The sequence below is a fragment of the Parambassis ranga genome, chromosome 21 (assembly GCF_900634625.1).
Source record: "Parambassis ranga chromosome 21, fParRan2.1, whole genome shotgun sequence".
NCBI lineage: Eukaryota > Metazoa > Chordata > Actinopteri > Ambassidae > Parambassis > Parambassis ranga.
In genome coordinates this window covers 22538502-22554399 of record NC_041041.1, presented here as the reverse complement: position 1 = coordinate 22554399, position 15898 = coordinate 22538502, and the positions used below count along the sequence as shown (strand labels likewise).

At 39.6% G+C, this 15898-nt stretch overlaps 1 protein-coding gene across 2 annotated transcripts; it reads right to left on the bottom strand.

Annotated features, from left to right (window-relative positions):
- Positions 1-64: 64 nt before the first annotated feature.
- Positions 65-15832, bottom strand: tmprss3a (transmembrane serine protease 3a). Of its 2 annotated transcripts, XM_028392938.1 has the most exons (14): positions 15661-15832; positions 15466-15509; positions 13487-13721; positions 12776-12889; positions 9073-9189; positions 8213-8336; positions 7997-8116; positions 7780-7826; positions 6260-6425; positions 5549-5718; positions 5111-5206; positions 3819-3961; positions 1631-1783; positions 65-173 (listed from the first exon to the last, which is right to left on the bottom strand). In XM_028392938.1, the coding sequence occupies exons 1-14, from the start codon at positions 15722-15724 to the stop codon at positions 129-131; spliced, it is 1638 nt and encodes a 545-aa protein (XP_028248739.1). In that variant the 5' UTR covers positions 15725-15832; the 3' UTR covers positions 65-128. The 2 variants fall into 2 exon arrangements, with proteins under 2 accessions (XP_028248739.1, XP_028248738.1); XM_028392937.1 differs by having other exon boundaries at positions 7997-8336.
- Between the last annotated feature and the right edge of the window lie 66 nt (positions 15833-15898).

Genomic DNA, 15898 nt, shown 5'->3' with positions numbered 1-15898 from the left:
GTCTCTTCACTCTGCTCTGTTGGCTCACAAACTGGATATAATTGTTTAACATGCGGCCATTTTGATGTGCCACAGAGCGTCTATAGATAGATTCATATCAGACTGAATCCTGTGAGATATGACTTTTTTCAGTTGTTTAAATGCCCATCAGGCAAAGTGCGAGCCTCTTCTTTCTGAAAGGAAGAGAAATGGACAGTGTCAACAAACATGAATAAGCCTCAGCAATGGTTAACTCTTCAGTCATTTGAGTGTATTATATCACGCCATCAAATTAGTGTGATTTGTTCACTTATTTTATTTTTACAGCATTAACAAACATTAAACTTGGTCAAATTGTGCTGTGATTAATATCCAAAAACACTTGAAAAGTAAAACGGTGCCTAAAGCTGCAAATTCAAAATCAACTGGATTATAAAAATGTACCTTTTATTCTAAACCATAACTACCTTGCTGCTTTCATACACTATGCTTCTTTTCTACGTTCCACAAACAGGCCTTTCCATTGTCTAAAAAAGGTGTTTTTCACCATTTTTGTCCTAACAGCTCCATCTAGTGGAACAATAAGATGATGCACACAGGATTTCACAGGTTGAGCAAGCTTTATTTTGCAGTTTTCATTATGGCTGCATGTGTTTTATGTATAATGTGACAAAAATGGAAACCTAAACTGTGGGGTTGATCTGTAAATAAACTTAAAGGGACTCTTCATAGTCTCTATCACTGACATTTATAGTGATAATAATAATAATAAAATAATAATAGTTTATATATGTGGTTTATGAAGGGTTTTGTGACTCACAGAGAACCAGTGTGTGTACAGGCAGAATCTCTAAGGTCAAAGGCACTCTGGGAGAAGTGAAGTATTTCAAAGTGTTACAGCATATGAAATTAGACTGCACTGCCTGCTGCACGCAGATTTAATTAAGGAGGGCAACCAGCTGTTGGGTTTACATCACACAATGGGGTCATTACCTGCTGGCACTATGCACTGGACCATTAGTCAAGGTTTAGTCAAAAAGACAAGGACTGATGTTTATAACAGTGAATGGCTTGGCACATGTCACAATGTTTACTCAAATTTATTTAAAATTTATTCATTAAACTGTAAGGAACAAAAATTATGAAAATAAGACACAACAGACAAAATAGTGTTAATGATACAGTATACTGTACATTGTAAAATCTTCTAAGCATTTAATGAATGTTTCAACATGCAGATTGATGCTAAAGCATTCAGACAGCTACAGGTACTTGTGTAACACCCTATTATGTGGGATTGCTTTTTTTAAATATATATATTTTGTTTGATTTTTGAAGACATACCGTACTTTGTTGTTGGGGTGGTTTTAATATTTACCATAAGATCCAAATCAGCGTCAGTCTCCTTTATAGGTCATTAGAGTGTATTTTAATTCAAATGAAGTTTTTCACACAAAGTGGAGGAACCCTCACCCTAATAACACTACTTCAAGCCAAGTAAAATTCAGATGAAGCTGGGTTGCCTATAGTTTTAAAGATGTCAACCCATTTGCCTCTCCCACTCTCCCACTTTTTTGATGTTTTGTATGTGTGGAAAAGGCATTCAAATTCTCTTAAGGCCCAAAACAGGACCCAGTTCATCTATACTGACCTCCATTTGTTGGTGGATCCAACTGAGCGACTGTGTGATGCGAGTGTAAACCCCTGGCTTGTTTCTCAGAGCACAGCCACTTCCCCAGCTGGTTGCCCCAACTAGCTTCCAAACAGATGAGTCCTCACAAGCCAGAGGACCTCCGCTGTCCCCCTGAGAAAACACACACATGACCCGATGAAGACAAGGACATAAATACCCAGCTTACAAAACACAACTACAAATGATCTCTGTTTAAAGTTTTGAGGTTGGACATCATACTGTAATAATTCACAGCCTATTCACATACAGATGTAATAATTTTCTGCCCTCTGTGACTGATTGAAAGACATCCAGCTGTTGCAGACACTTGTTGCTTTTGATTTAATTGGATGACTGGTGAAGCAGGACCAATTTTAAGCTCTGAGCAAGACATTGAATCACAAATTCTTTTAACCTAAAGGGAGGTAACAACTAGCAAATCTAATTCTTAATATTGCTAAAATAGATTCTGGTTACAAAAGCTGACTTTTGGGGTGAAGATGCGACTGTGCAAGTGTGGAGGAGAACAGACCTTACCTGACCTCAGTCACAGCTAGTGCAGACTGATGCAAATTTTCCCAACAGGGAATCATGGGTAAAATTGGGCAAAAAAAAAATGTGTAGTGTGTTCCCAGCTAATAGTGTCACCAGTCACAGACTTAGTAAAGACTAAATGTGGAGAGACATAAGCTTATTGACTTGAATCCCACTGAAAATCTAGGATTTGAAAAAGGCAGCTGCGGCACACAAACCCAAGAATACTAGTACTAATACTAGAATACTAGAGGCCTTTTCCTATAAGGAAGATTCCACAGGAACACTGCCAGAAGCTGGTCTCTGGCTATGACAAAAGGGTGCTCTACTGAGTACTGAAGAGGATTGTCATGAGGGGTGTTAAAATAAGAGTTCTTCATAAACACAGGTTTCATAGGGATTAGAAATCTACATTATAATATGTAGAAGAATGGTATTATGTGTTAAATTAATATTAATTTATTATTTCTTAATTTCATGTTTCGTGAATAATTCTTAGGGCAACTCTGTCTGTCCTGTATTTATGGTGCTAATTGTCCTGTTAGTTACTCCTAGTAAGGAAGAAAGACAGCGCTAGCATATGGTCGACTTGTTCCCAGTTAGTGCTCCTTGACTATTTACTGCCAATGCTTATGTTTTACGTCTCATACAGCATCGTGGGTATGTTTCATTGTTACATGAAATCCTGTATCATTATGTTTAAGTTTAATTTTCTGTGAAGTTCGATATCAGTAATTCCGTGTGGCCATGTAGACATAGGTCATATGAGTTAAGGGTTGAATCATTTTGAGACTGCAGTCTCAAAGTGGCATTTTGTGTTGAATCAGAAGAAACCACTTGGAAACCACAACTGTGTTGAGCTATTTAAATTGTTGCTGTTGAATTTGTTTATTGCAAACAGCTGCTAGTTTGCACATGTTGCCAATATGTTGCAGTGGGGGTTGAATAAATTTTGATTGCAACTCTATGTTTGGGCTACACGGCTTCTCTATTGCCATATGTCCATTCTTCCATACATGTCCATCTATGCTACAAAGGGCAATCACAAGCCCTGTAAATACCTTGAAAATGATTACTCCATTTATAATAAACCTATACCTGTATTGTCTAAGTGACACAAAAATAACTTGTTCATGGCAGCTGGTGTTGGACATCATAGACAAGACAACAAGTCTTGCATCCTTTTTGCATCCTTTTTATGCAAGTCGGCAAAAGTAACATTCACAATAATTTAACAAGTGTTTTTGCTGTCGGCTTCCCAACTTGATCAAATTTAGGAGCCTGCCACTCACAACTGCTCCCAATGAGAAATAATGAGTTTGGTGTACACAACATTGATTCCTGTGTCAGAGCTAATACAGCAACTGAAACCACACAAAACTACAGTGATATCAGACAACAACCAGCACAACAATCAAACCCTCATGTAAACACATGCAAATGTACTTCAGGATTTCATCAGCACCACATTATAACCACTGTCAGTGAACACATTTGATCACTACATCCACAGATAAGGTTCAAAGTGCCATGCAGTGATGAACTGCTGCAAAATGGAAAACTGATCTGGGTAAATTTCTTCACATGGAATTTCAGGTGTTCCATGTTTTAAGACAACATAAACCAGCTGTACCTGACAGGAGTCGATTCCTCCCTCCAGGTATCCTGCACATATCATCCAGGAGGAGATCAAGCCCCCATAAACCTGTGGTTGGTTGCAGGCTGCAGTAGAAATGAGTGGTACTGTGGCTGAGCGCAGAATCACACTGGTCACTCCTGGGAAAATCACAATTATAAGCATGTACAGTCCTTGATGAATTGATCATCAGCAGCTATAAAAACAGATGTTTTGACAAGCATTTGTTTAATGCACAGAAACACATAATGCAATCTAATCGAGATTATTTTATGTTTTAGAGGAATTTCTATGATTGATTATTAAACACAAGCCAGTGGCAGTGTGCTATAATTAGACAAACATCTTGTTGTATAGGCACAGTATTTTCTAGCAATTTTTATTTCATTTGCAGCTTCTTTTTCAAAACTAACGTATAGACTATTGATATTATTCGCTATCTACTTTAGCATCCAGCTGGACTGAGTCTGAAAATATTTAACCATTTGTATCTGTGCATCAGTGAATGTCAAAAAATGTTGTGAGGAAGAATGAACCAAAATTCTTCAAAACTGAACCGATGTGAGAGACTGATAGCTGAAGTCATATAGGAAACCGTTACTACTAATCTTTTAACTATAATACATTTAAAAAATGCCTGGATGGGTTGGCAGTTATATTTTGGAGGCATGTGTCTCTGTGTGGCAAACACTGATTTCCACTCAAAGTGTGTCTGTGTCTGTTAGCCATTGCCGATGTTAATGGTGCACCACTTCCAAGGATTACATTTACAGTAATGTGCTTGCATAATTGTGCATATAAAAATTAGCAGCATCGGTAAAATATTAACTGTGCCTGCCGTATAATATATATTCATATTCATATACTGTTATTAATGTAGCAGAATGTGAAAGTTATTTACTGTCACTTTACATCAATGGTAGAGTCATGTTTCTGTGTTCATCTGTGCACAGCACATGATGATGGAAGTAGCTTTTGTATTTCCAAGCTATTTAACAGAAACAGCCTATCTAGAAGAAACTGAAGTGCAAATTACTCTGTTAACCCAGCTGCAGCATACACCTTTCCCAGGCTCTGTGAGGACCACAGTGGATTTCAGTGGCCAATAAGTGCTCTGTATGTCTGCATGTCAGTATGTCCTTATATTCCAAATTCTTCAAAAACAACGTAAAGGCTGCAGGTGACCTAGTTGTTTAAGGGACTGAGCAGAAGGATATTTTATCTGATGGTGTCAGTAAATAAATAAATGTAGCTGTGCCTGAGTGGGCACATTCCACATTCAGACTCACCATCTTCCTCTGTTGCACCCCAACCAGAGATCCAACACATGGTGCCCTCCTTAAACTCCTCCCCATAGTTAGGCAGGCAAATGGGCTCCACACGGCCTACAGAGAAAAATGAATGAACTGCATCTTTCTGATCAACAGCACTTTTCTTTCTGGTGCTATGGACATGCAGTCAGCGCAACTAAATGTGACAACTGAGCCATGTAATGACACTCAGCTGTCAGCAAGTTAGAAACCTGAGAGCAGCCACCTCTCAGGGCTAAAGCAGGGCAGAGGGTATGAGATATATGGGGTTCTTTTTATTGAATAAATGACATCAAAGCCGCAGGTATGTTTTAAACACTATAGGGCAGCAAAGACTAGCACCTTCTGTTGACTTGCAACTGGACACATAAACCTGAAAATAAGAAAGATTTGAGTGAAAACTCTAAACACTATTACCATTAAAAACAAGCGGCCTGGTCAGTTTCATCAAAGCAATGTCATAGTCCAGTCCTTTGGGCCGATAACGAGTGTGGTATATGATGGTCTGCACAGCCAGAGACTGGGCATCATGAATGGGCTGCTCCGTCAGTCCCACATGGGCCGCCCACTGAGAGGAGTTTTCAAACCTGAGCAAAAATGCAGCACACGATGCATTTATATCCATCACAGACTGTTAAACAAAGCAGTTCACTGAGCTGTATTTGTGTCCTTTAAGATACAGGCTCTAAATTAACCTGAACAGATTCTGAGCATAAGTCCTATTTAAGTCTTAAAGCATACATTTAGGAGAGAATTAAAGTTTGATTATATCCAAGCTTAGTGATTGTTGTAATGCTGAATGTCACTGCATGTTTCGTTCACATAATAAACTTTTTCCAGATGTAAATTTATCAGAATGATTGACATCAAAGGTTTATACTATTCTCCTATTTTTCTTCTCTTTAGCTCATTCTATTTTTCCAACCCTTAGCTTTCCCTTGTTTGGTTAAGTATAGTATAGTATATGCATAGTGATGTTTCCATTGAAATGTCTATTAACTATTTGTGACCTCAGGCTCACAAATTCTAGCTAGATCGGTAAGAAAGGTGGTAAATGTGGCATAAATTATAGCTGCTGTGTTTCATGTGGTCTCACAGAGCACAATGTGATCTGAGTGTGTGACTCACCCATACACACAATGAGCTGCAGTGAGGATCCAGTGTGATGTAATAATGGAGCCTCCACATAAGTGCTCACCGTTGAAGTGGAGGCTGACCTGCCAGGGAAACTGACCTGATTTAGAGATGTTACCTCCAACTATTCGAGTGTTGTACTGAGGCCTGGAACCACAGTCTGACAGAAGACACATGATATGGTCAGCAATTCACCAGGCTCAACAACAGTGTACACACACACACACCAGTCATTCCACATCAGACGGGATTCTTTCTAATGACACATGCACACATGCATAAGTCATGTTGAGAAGGTATTCTATGTTTTTGTGTAAAAACATTATATAAGTTAACTGACTAATGGGTTTCAGTATCAGGCAAATACAACCTTAGATGTACAACCACTTTTTTTACTGTGCCATTATTCATTGATAGTTATATGTTGCTGTTCATTTGAATTTGCATTTGCTTAATACTAAGACCCACTACACTCACAACGGTAGAATTAAAAGTGGGGGTGCTGACTTTTAAACAGGACTGGACGGGATATAATGATGATGATGAACATGATAAATATAGACCTTATTGACAGGATGTCACAAAACATTCCATTTTTAGCTGTTCAGTGTACATTAAGGGTAATGTTTAGCTAAAATGCCAGGTAAAAATATAATAGAGAAAATAATAATAATAATAAAAAATAATAGATAAAAAAAATTGTACAATTAATGTGTACAATTAATTCACTTTCTCTGTGGATTCCTATATTAACCAGTTAAAATGTCTGAACTTTTTTCTGGTTAGTATACATCCAGTGAATCAGATGTTGGGAAATTATTCAGATTAAATATTTAATTTGTATGTTTTTTTATTGGTTCAGTTGATGACTATTTATTAGAAAAAAACAACACCAGCATGTGCATACACAGGACCTATAGTCATCATCTATAGTCATTTTGTTCTGAATGATTATGTCGATTTAGATTCTTGCCGTTTTAAGATTTGTTGTATTTCCTGTTTTGTCCCCCTTGTGTATCCTCGTCTAGTTGACTTCCTCTTGTTTTCCCTCCATTACTGATCATCTGCCCCACCCTGATCGTGCTCACTTGCGTCTTGTTAACCTATGTATGTGTATAGTCTGGTGCTCCCCTTTGTCTTGGTCTGTCAGTTCATCCTGTCCTGTTTGTATGCTTCTATGTTGCCACCTATTGTCTTCAGCATGCAGTTTGTTCAGGTTTGTTTTCCTTTTGTTTTGTACTTTGTTAGTTTCAGTGCCTTTTTGGTTAGTTTGCCTTTTTGTATTTTGTTTCTGGACTGAAACAGTGAGCTTTATTTTGAATAAAGCTTTATTTTGAATAAAGCTCACTGTTTGTTTGTATTTGTTGTGTTTTGTTGGTCTGCATTTGGGTCCTTCCTGAACTCCTACCTAACATAAGCAAAGACACACAACAAGACCTGGTGTCCCATCACAAAACTGCACATGCACTTCTCAGCTCCACGTGAAAACCATCACACAATTTGTGTTTTCTCACCCAGACATTTTAGAGTGGTCACCATCCCTGAGCTGCACTGACTCTTACTGTAGTAACAGAGTGAGCACAGAGAGGCTCAGCAAACATGTCAAAACACAAGAGCATGAATGTTCATATAATATTTCTTAAGTGCATGCTATAGATCTGTCAGTGCTCACTTTAGTAAAACATGAACTCCATGTATACATTTGGGCACAGAGTGAAAGCCTTTGCCTACCGGAAGGTCTCAGCGATCTGGAGCTTAATGATCTGTGACTGGCTCATGTTGATTGACACCAGGCTGGTCTGGAAGTCCTCCTCAACAGAGGACAAGGAGACAAAAAATGACTCCACGTACCTGACAGACAAAAGGCAACAATAAAAATAACCCTCATCACTAATATATGTGCTGATGTAAACAAAGAAAAATAAAAAAATAAGTTGTGGCCCAAACCCGGAGTATCCTAGCTGCCTGCAAGCAGAGCGGCCCAGCCAGTTGTTCCAGTCTTCTGAACAAACTGTCCTCCATTCTCCTCTTCTTTGAACCTGCAAGACTGAGCTCCTGCCACTCAGACGCACTTACATACAGACAGACATAAAGCACAAACTGCAAGTTACCAAAACACAGGAAGGGAAGTGTTTGTTGCTCCCTGCTAGCTACTGAATACTGAATACCTTTTTATTTAGTAAAAAATGCAATTTAGAGCAAGACAAGGGGGACAGGGACATATTGACTGTCAGTGTGAATGGACTACACTCCTAATCAAAATCGTAGGACAGAGAAAAATCTGAGAAGAATCAGAATAAGAAATACTTCTTTGATCCCCAGGGGGAAATTGTTTACATCCCAGGTGCTCCATGCACGATCAGAAAATATTACCAGAGAAGAAAATGATAGGTCATATATAATATAACCAGAATACAGCAAGCAGCAAAATATAACAGCAGTGACATAACATCCAGCATGGATAGAATTAATGAGTCAAATTTGTTCAGATCAGTTTGTCTGATCTCAGAGTAAGGAGTTGTACAGTTTGATGGCCACAGGACGGAATGTCCTCCACCCCCACAACTGATTGAGTCTGTTTGTGTCTGCTGCTCTCAGTCTGCTGCCTTAGCACACAACATGCATCTTTTAGTTCTGTTCTATGCATGTTTCTTAATTAATATTTATGTCCCATGTTTTTTTACCACAGAGAGGCAATATTTGTATGCATATACAATGACAATCCAGTCTGATTCAAATGTAAAACTCATTACTAATTTTAATATTTAAAAAAAAAATCTGAATGTGTGTGTTTGCAGGGGTCTCACCACAGCCAAGCTCATCCTCTCCGTTGTCACAGTGTGCCACTCCATCACACTGAGCTGATGTTCTGATGCACTGTGACGATAAGCCACACCGGAACTTTCCCACACAACTCAGACCCACTGCAGAGAGATGGGAGAAAGCAAAAGTCAATAGTGTGGCCCATTTCTGTTGAGATCACCTTTGAGAGCAAATACTCAAAATGAAAAAGAAGTGGTGTGATATTCAACTCAGTGCAAAAAACAAATCACAGCTCACAGCACTAACAAGCACCACATTTTCACCAATGGATGACAGCACTACCAGCCTTATTAGCAACACTAGAGGGATAGAGACAGTTAAGCTTGTTAGCTCTCTCCCTGTTGCCATCAGTCAGTCTCCCTGTCCCCCCACATCCTGTGATCTTCTTCATTCCAGACCACACCTTCCTCATGTTGTTTTGCTGGAGTTTGGCTTCCAGCTTCCTCCTGTAGGAGTCCTTACTCTCCCTAAACTTGTCTCTCAGTTGGTGTTGCCACCTCTGCAGCTCCTCCTTGTTTCCAGGCTCTCTTCTTCTTATTGAGTAGAGTCTTCAGGTCGCTGGTGATCCACGGCTTGTTGTTAGGGAAACAGCATACCGTCCGGGTGGGCATACAGTCCTCACAGAATTTGATGTATTCTGTGATGCAGTCCATCATACCACTGATGTCCTCCTTGTGAAGCTGCATCCTAGTCTGTGCACTCAAAGCAGTCCTGCAGGGCCATTACACTGCTGCGTCTGCACTAACATGGAGCCTCAGTGGAGACTGTGGAGAACCTCAAGTCCTGCGGAATCACCATCTCTAACCACCTGACATGGTCTGCCAACACCCAGCAGCTGGTGAAGAAGGCCTGCAGCGGCTCTTCTTCCAGAAACAGGCTAAACTCCCCCCTCCCCTGCTGCTAAACTTTTACAGGAGCACGATAGAGTCAATCCTGACCAACTGCACAACAGTGTGGTACGCTAGCTGCACTGCTGCTGAAAAACAACAGCTGAACCGAGTAGTGAAGGCAGCTCAACACATTGTTGGCATGGAGCTTCCACAACTGGACTACACCGTGAGACTCAGAAGACAAGCAGACAGGATCAGCACTGACCTCTCACACCCTGGACAGTCCTGGACCACTACCATCATAGCAATAAAACCAAGGACAAACCAAGGACAAACAGACTCAGAGACAGCTTTTACCCCACAGAAGTGGTTTTCCTTTTCCTCAACCCCTTGGGGGAGGAAAGGGTGGTTTTACTTGTAGTTCGTTTTGTATCGTCCGCTTGCTGCTGCTTATTCAGAGTTCCTGCTCGAGTTTTCAGACTTTTTATCAAGTTTAGTGCTCAGTACAGATAAAGTCGTTATATATGCATATGGAGTCGACTCTGACAGTCTTAAGACTGCCTTTAACTCACTCTTAGATTCAGTTGTAGGTAGTATATGTACCCACACACTGCCACAGTCACACCCTCGATCTGGTTCTCACCTATGGCCTGGAAGCTGAGAACCTGCTAGTGTGGTTTCAAAATCCTGTTCTTTCAGACCAATCATTAATAACTTGATTTCATTCTCCCAGACCTATGAGGAAAAGGTCTATTGTAGCAGATGTCTGTCAGAAGACGCTGTGTCACAGTTTAGGACAGCAATCCCACTATTACTTCCTACAGTCCCATGTATAAGTACTAAAGGACCAATTTAAATGTTACACTGCAGACACATTACACTCAGCTTTAGACAGCATTGCTCCACTGAAGAAGAAACTACAAATCAGAAGAGGCTAGCTCCGTGGTACAACTCATATCTGATCACTGAAACAGGCGACACGAAGAATGGAGAGGACGTGGCATTCCTTCATTTCTAAGGTTTAAGTTTTTCTTTTTTAATAAAAAAAATGCAAACAATTCTTTGTTTTTCTGTCAGTATGGTGTGCTGCGTGTACATTAATGAAGAAAAAATGAACTTAAATGATTTTAGCAAATAGCTGCAATATAACAAAGAGTGAAAGATTTAAGGGTATCCGAGTACTTTCCATACCTACTGTATGTCATGCCCCATGGACCTGATTTTATTTTCATAAAGCAGTGACTGTTGTAAGAAAGGATCACTCCCTATTTGTACATAGTTTGTTTTTCTTTTATTGTTGGGATATAAAACAAAAATACTATCATAGCATTTATGGCGGACAACAGATGTGAGACGTATGCACACATGCTGTACTGGATGTGAATGTCTGATTCTGAATGTCAATGAAAAATAAATTACATATAAAAAAGACTGCTATGTTCATTTATTATTTGTACAGTATCTTTAGATATAATCTCATGTTCAAGCTGTTTTAAGCTTGCAGCTCCAAACTTTCTTTCCTCTCCTTTGCAATTTATATTTAACTGTGTGCTAATCTTTAACTTTAGAGAGAGAAGCCTTGCAGACTTTCATTATACATGGTGTATAATTCATTGCATGTTGTTTATTTTATGCTTTAACTTCTTTCTGCGCAGTCTTTGCTGGTAAGAACAAATGACTGTATAGAAATGACCACTAATCACGTATGCTGGGATAGGAATTACCAGGTTACTCATGTTCCATCACACCATATCTTGAACATGATCCAAACCAGAATCAGACATATAATCTGTTCCTGTTGTGACTCATTGCACACAGCACCAGACACCAATGTTTGAGACACTGTTGCTCTGTAGAAATTTAGCAAGACATGTAGGTACATAGTGTACACAATGTGCTATATTTGTGTGCATTTGTGTGAAATTGCAGACAGATGTTGCACAGAAAAAGTCCCTAACGTTAAACAATCTCTCCTGCAAACTAGAACATGAAAGTGTGAGTCAGTAATGCCTCCATAGAGTCTTTCTTTAAGCTTTTAGCTTAGTGACTTCTCTGTTAAGCCTCTCTTGCAATGTCTTTGTACATGTTCGTCTCTTGCCTGCCTCTGTGCTATTGTCCTGCTGTCCTCCTCTTTACCTGGCTGGCCAGCAGATGGAGGGTCCTTCCATATGAGCCTGGTTCTGGTAAAGTTTTTTTCTTGTTAAGGGGAGTTTTTCTTTTCACTCTTACCCTATGCTCTGTGCATTTCCTGTTTTTCTCTTCCCCTGTCTATTGGTGTGTGTGTTTAGCTATGCCCCGCCTTCTGTTCCACCACTGTGTGCAAATGGCACTCCTGGGTTCAGTTTACTCATCCTCCTGCAGTAAGTTTCCCTTCCACACACTGCCACAGTGTACCATAGACTAGGAGGTAATTCCCTTTTCAAGTCACCTCAGCAAAGCTCCTTGGTTACATTTGGCATATTTTGTTACTTATTGCCTTACAGTTAGACACGTATTTCGTAATCAACCTCTGGATTACTTCACAGCTGAAGTTGTTGAAAGTAATGCATGTGTTTCCATAGTGTTTCTTTAGGCTCTGCAGAGCTTTAGAAAAAAGTCAGTGGGATAATTAGTCTGACTAAAAAGAACATGATGACTTTATAATGTTAATTATTAATCTGTCTGGCATTCTGTAAAAAGGATAACTGACCATCAAATTAAATCTGGAAGTGAAAAATAATGGGCCAGTGACCTCATTATCTGACTGCGCTGTGTGTTGTATAATAGGTAAGAACTGCATCAAATATTGATAGCAGAAAGGAAGCCCATTACAGTATCTGTTTTATAGACAGGTTTGCACAACAAATGTGCTCCTCACCTCCAAGGCCTATGCTGAGAGAAAGAGTGGTCACCAGGATGAGGCACAGCGCAAGTAGCAGCTCCAAGCGGTGGGCCAGCACTCTGTGCCTCCAGCCTTTCTCCAAGTCATCTTCTGTAGAGTCAAAAGGAATTTGAACATTTACAGACTTTAAATGTTATTTTATATGATCTATTAAATCAGTGCATTTTACTTATATAGCATCTTTTACAAAGTACTCTAATGAAACTTAGTCTGACCTCTGAGCAAGCAGTTAGGGTGAGAGTGAAAGGAAAAACTCCCCTAACAGAAAATAAACTGTACCAGAAGCAGGCTCATATGGAGGGACCCTCCATCTGCTGGTCAGCCAGGTAAAGTAAGAAGAGGACAGCAGGACAATAGCACAGAGGGAGGCAAGAGGGGAACATGCATGCAGCATATAGAATGTCACACAGGCATAAATTCTAATGTACAAAGACATTGCAGCTGGCAGGGTATTGTTAATAAGCAGAGAGGAAAAGCAAAAAATGAAGTCAGTGATATCATTATTTGTTACAGCTAAAACTAAACCAGATAAGTCTGAATATTCGGAAGGAGAGGTCTTGTGTTTTTTTCTGATACACAGTCACTGTCTCTGTGGAGTTCTGCTAAAACATTTATCACATGGCACTATGATGAATTGGCGTGCAGAGTAAATCATATGTCAACACTGAAGAGTAATCTGAGTCTCACCATGGATAAATGGCTGCACCTTGGTGATTGGCATGCCTGTGCTGGGTGCAGCTGAAGGCTGGACTTCTAAAGCTTTGGCAGGATCTTTCTCTGATTGGGGGTCAGTAGCAAAGCTGCTCAAAGGGCTGACATTCAGAGTGTTAGGGGTCTCGACAGTGGGAAGGTCTTCCTCTGTCACTGACACAACCTCTATCTTGGAGGGGTCTGAATTCTCAGGTTCCTCAGTCTTAGGTTCCTATAAGAAATGTTGGTCAGAAAAGGAAGCAAATAGTTAAATGTGACTCTAAAGCATGCCGTACATTCAGCTCAGATTGAACATTGGTGTGCAATCGACCATAGATCCATCTGCTCAGGAATCCTCAGACTGCCACAAAGAAAAGTCTGGTGACAAAAATCATATGAACCAATTATAAACAGGACATAAAAATCCATCATTCTTTAGACTGGGTAGTATATAAGGGTTGCAGTCACAACAGGGGGAGCCGAAATCCCGAGACCCCCCCATCTTAAGCAGCTTCTTCCTTCTGGGGAATCTTCAGCCAGGAGATGTAATCCCTCCAGCGATGCCCCTGAGCCTCAGTCCAGCTGGCTGGGTACCCATGGAGCATCTTACCAGATCTTACTCTCTTACTCTACTTACTATCTTACTCTACTATGAACCTTAGATGCCCAAAAATTGAAACCCCGTCTAGATTAAACATGGTCACCATGAGCAATCGCTTTCCACTGGTGGCCCCATTTGATTAGTAAAACGAGGCTAGGATCCTAATTATGTGTGCTTAGTTTTGATGTTACAATTACCACTGTGAACATGGAGTCAGGAGATCATGTTGAACAGACAATATGGTAAAGTTAAAGTAAAACTATGTGTGAACAAACTTTTACTTTAACTGATATAAAAATAGAAACAACCTTCAGAAAAAAGAAAAAAAAACAGCTAAAACAAATAAACAAAACAAACAATCTCCATATTAATATAATAAAGACCTCAGACTAAAACTAAATGTAACAAGAGACAGGAAACAGTCTGAAACAAAATAATTAAATAAAAAGGAACAACTACATCCACTACCAACATTTTGACTGAATGGGGAATGTTTCGCCTGCGTTTTCTTTATTACTAACATTTTCTTTCTTGTGAATCCTTTTTTACAAGGATCTACTTCTACCTATTCAGAGACAATCTAAAAATATAAATGCCCTTATTCTATGAAGTTCTTAGAATGTAGTTACTTTTAGTGCTTTCCCAAGGAGAAAAGGTGGAAACACACCCTCACATTGTTTTGTAGATGCAGCAACTGCTGCTGTATTTATACAGTGCATCTACAGCATTTTCTGACCTTATAGATGGGTTAAACTAAAATTACAAATAAAATGGATTAAATTAAAGATAAATATTTCACAATCTATACTGCAAGTCAAAGTGACATAGTTTAAGGAATGCTGCACATCTAATTGCCAAACACATGTTCTTCACTCATGTTTTTCCTGTGGCCTGTTGTGTGATTCTTAGGCTTTTGGCAGATTATTGGAGATATTGCCTATTGAGATTTTTACCTTTCTTCTCTACAAAAACAAAACCAAAAACAAGTAATACAAAAGGTAATGGCACTTTTCAGAAATAGTTACCTACTCGACTAAATGTAAGCAAAGGCTTGCTAAAATTGCTCACATTGTCCTGCTGTTGCTATGTCTCACACATACTGTATGTGCTAACTTCTTCACTTTAGGATCATTTTGCATTTCCACAGCAAACAATCTCTAAACAACCTTTAAGCTAATGCAAAGCACAAAATTGGATCAAATGGTAGATTCATTCGTGGCCAATGCATACGAGACATACAAAGAAACATGCAAAGATTCTACCAAATGACCCCCTTTTTACTAAAATAAAGAAAACTGCACATCAGAATTATCTCAGAAACTCAAAGACTAGTTTAGAACACAAGCAGCCATTTTATTGTGATACATCTACTTACTACTGTTAGTGGAGGTGAAGTGTCGGCAGTATTGGCAGCAGGATCTATTAAAAAATAGAAGAGGCACAGTGGGGTAAGTGGTAATGGCACTGATGGAGCAAAGAGTAAAAAAATGAAAATAGCAAAACTAAGAAATCCTCAGGAAAAAGGCTGGAAAATGTGTATTCCTATGTTAGAAGTCATGTCCGTACGTACTGATATCCACAAAGTCTTTCGTCATGATGCCATTGTCCACATTCTGCACTTTATCTATGACCATATCCCCCAGTTTCCTAATCCCCCTTCCTGTCCTCACTCTCTTTTTCTTCTTTCTTCCCTCTGGTTCTCTGAATGGCTGCCCTCCTGCCGTGCCTACACTTCGGTACAAAGAGACACCTGAGCAGATGTGTGCTGCTACTCAGAGGTGGTATCAAGTGACCCTACACCTCCCACT

What these genes read in the sequence shown, in the direction of transcription:
- tmprss3a (XM_028392937.1), bottom strand. Translation starts at nt 15,724, where the DNA reads ATGGTCATAGATAAAGTGCAGAATGTGGACAATGGCATCATGACGAAA. An exon ending in CTTCACCTCCACTAACAGTA is followed by an intron (nt 13,722 to 15,465) that starts GTAAGTAGATGT and finishes CATTTCTTATAG; the next exon opens with GAACCTAAGACTGAGGAACC. An exon ending in CAGATCGCTGAGACCTTCCG is followed by an intron (nt 7,827 to 7,996) that starts GTAGGCAAAGGC and finishes CTGTTACTACAG; the next exon opens with TAAGAGTCAGTGCAGCTCAG.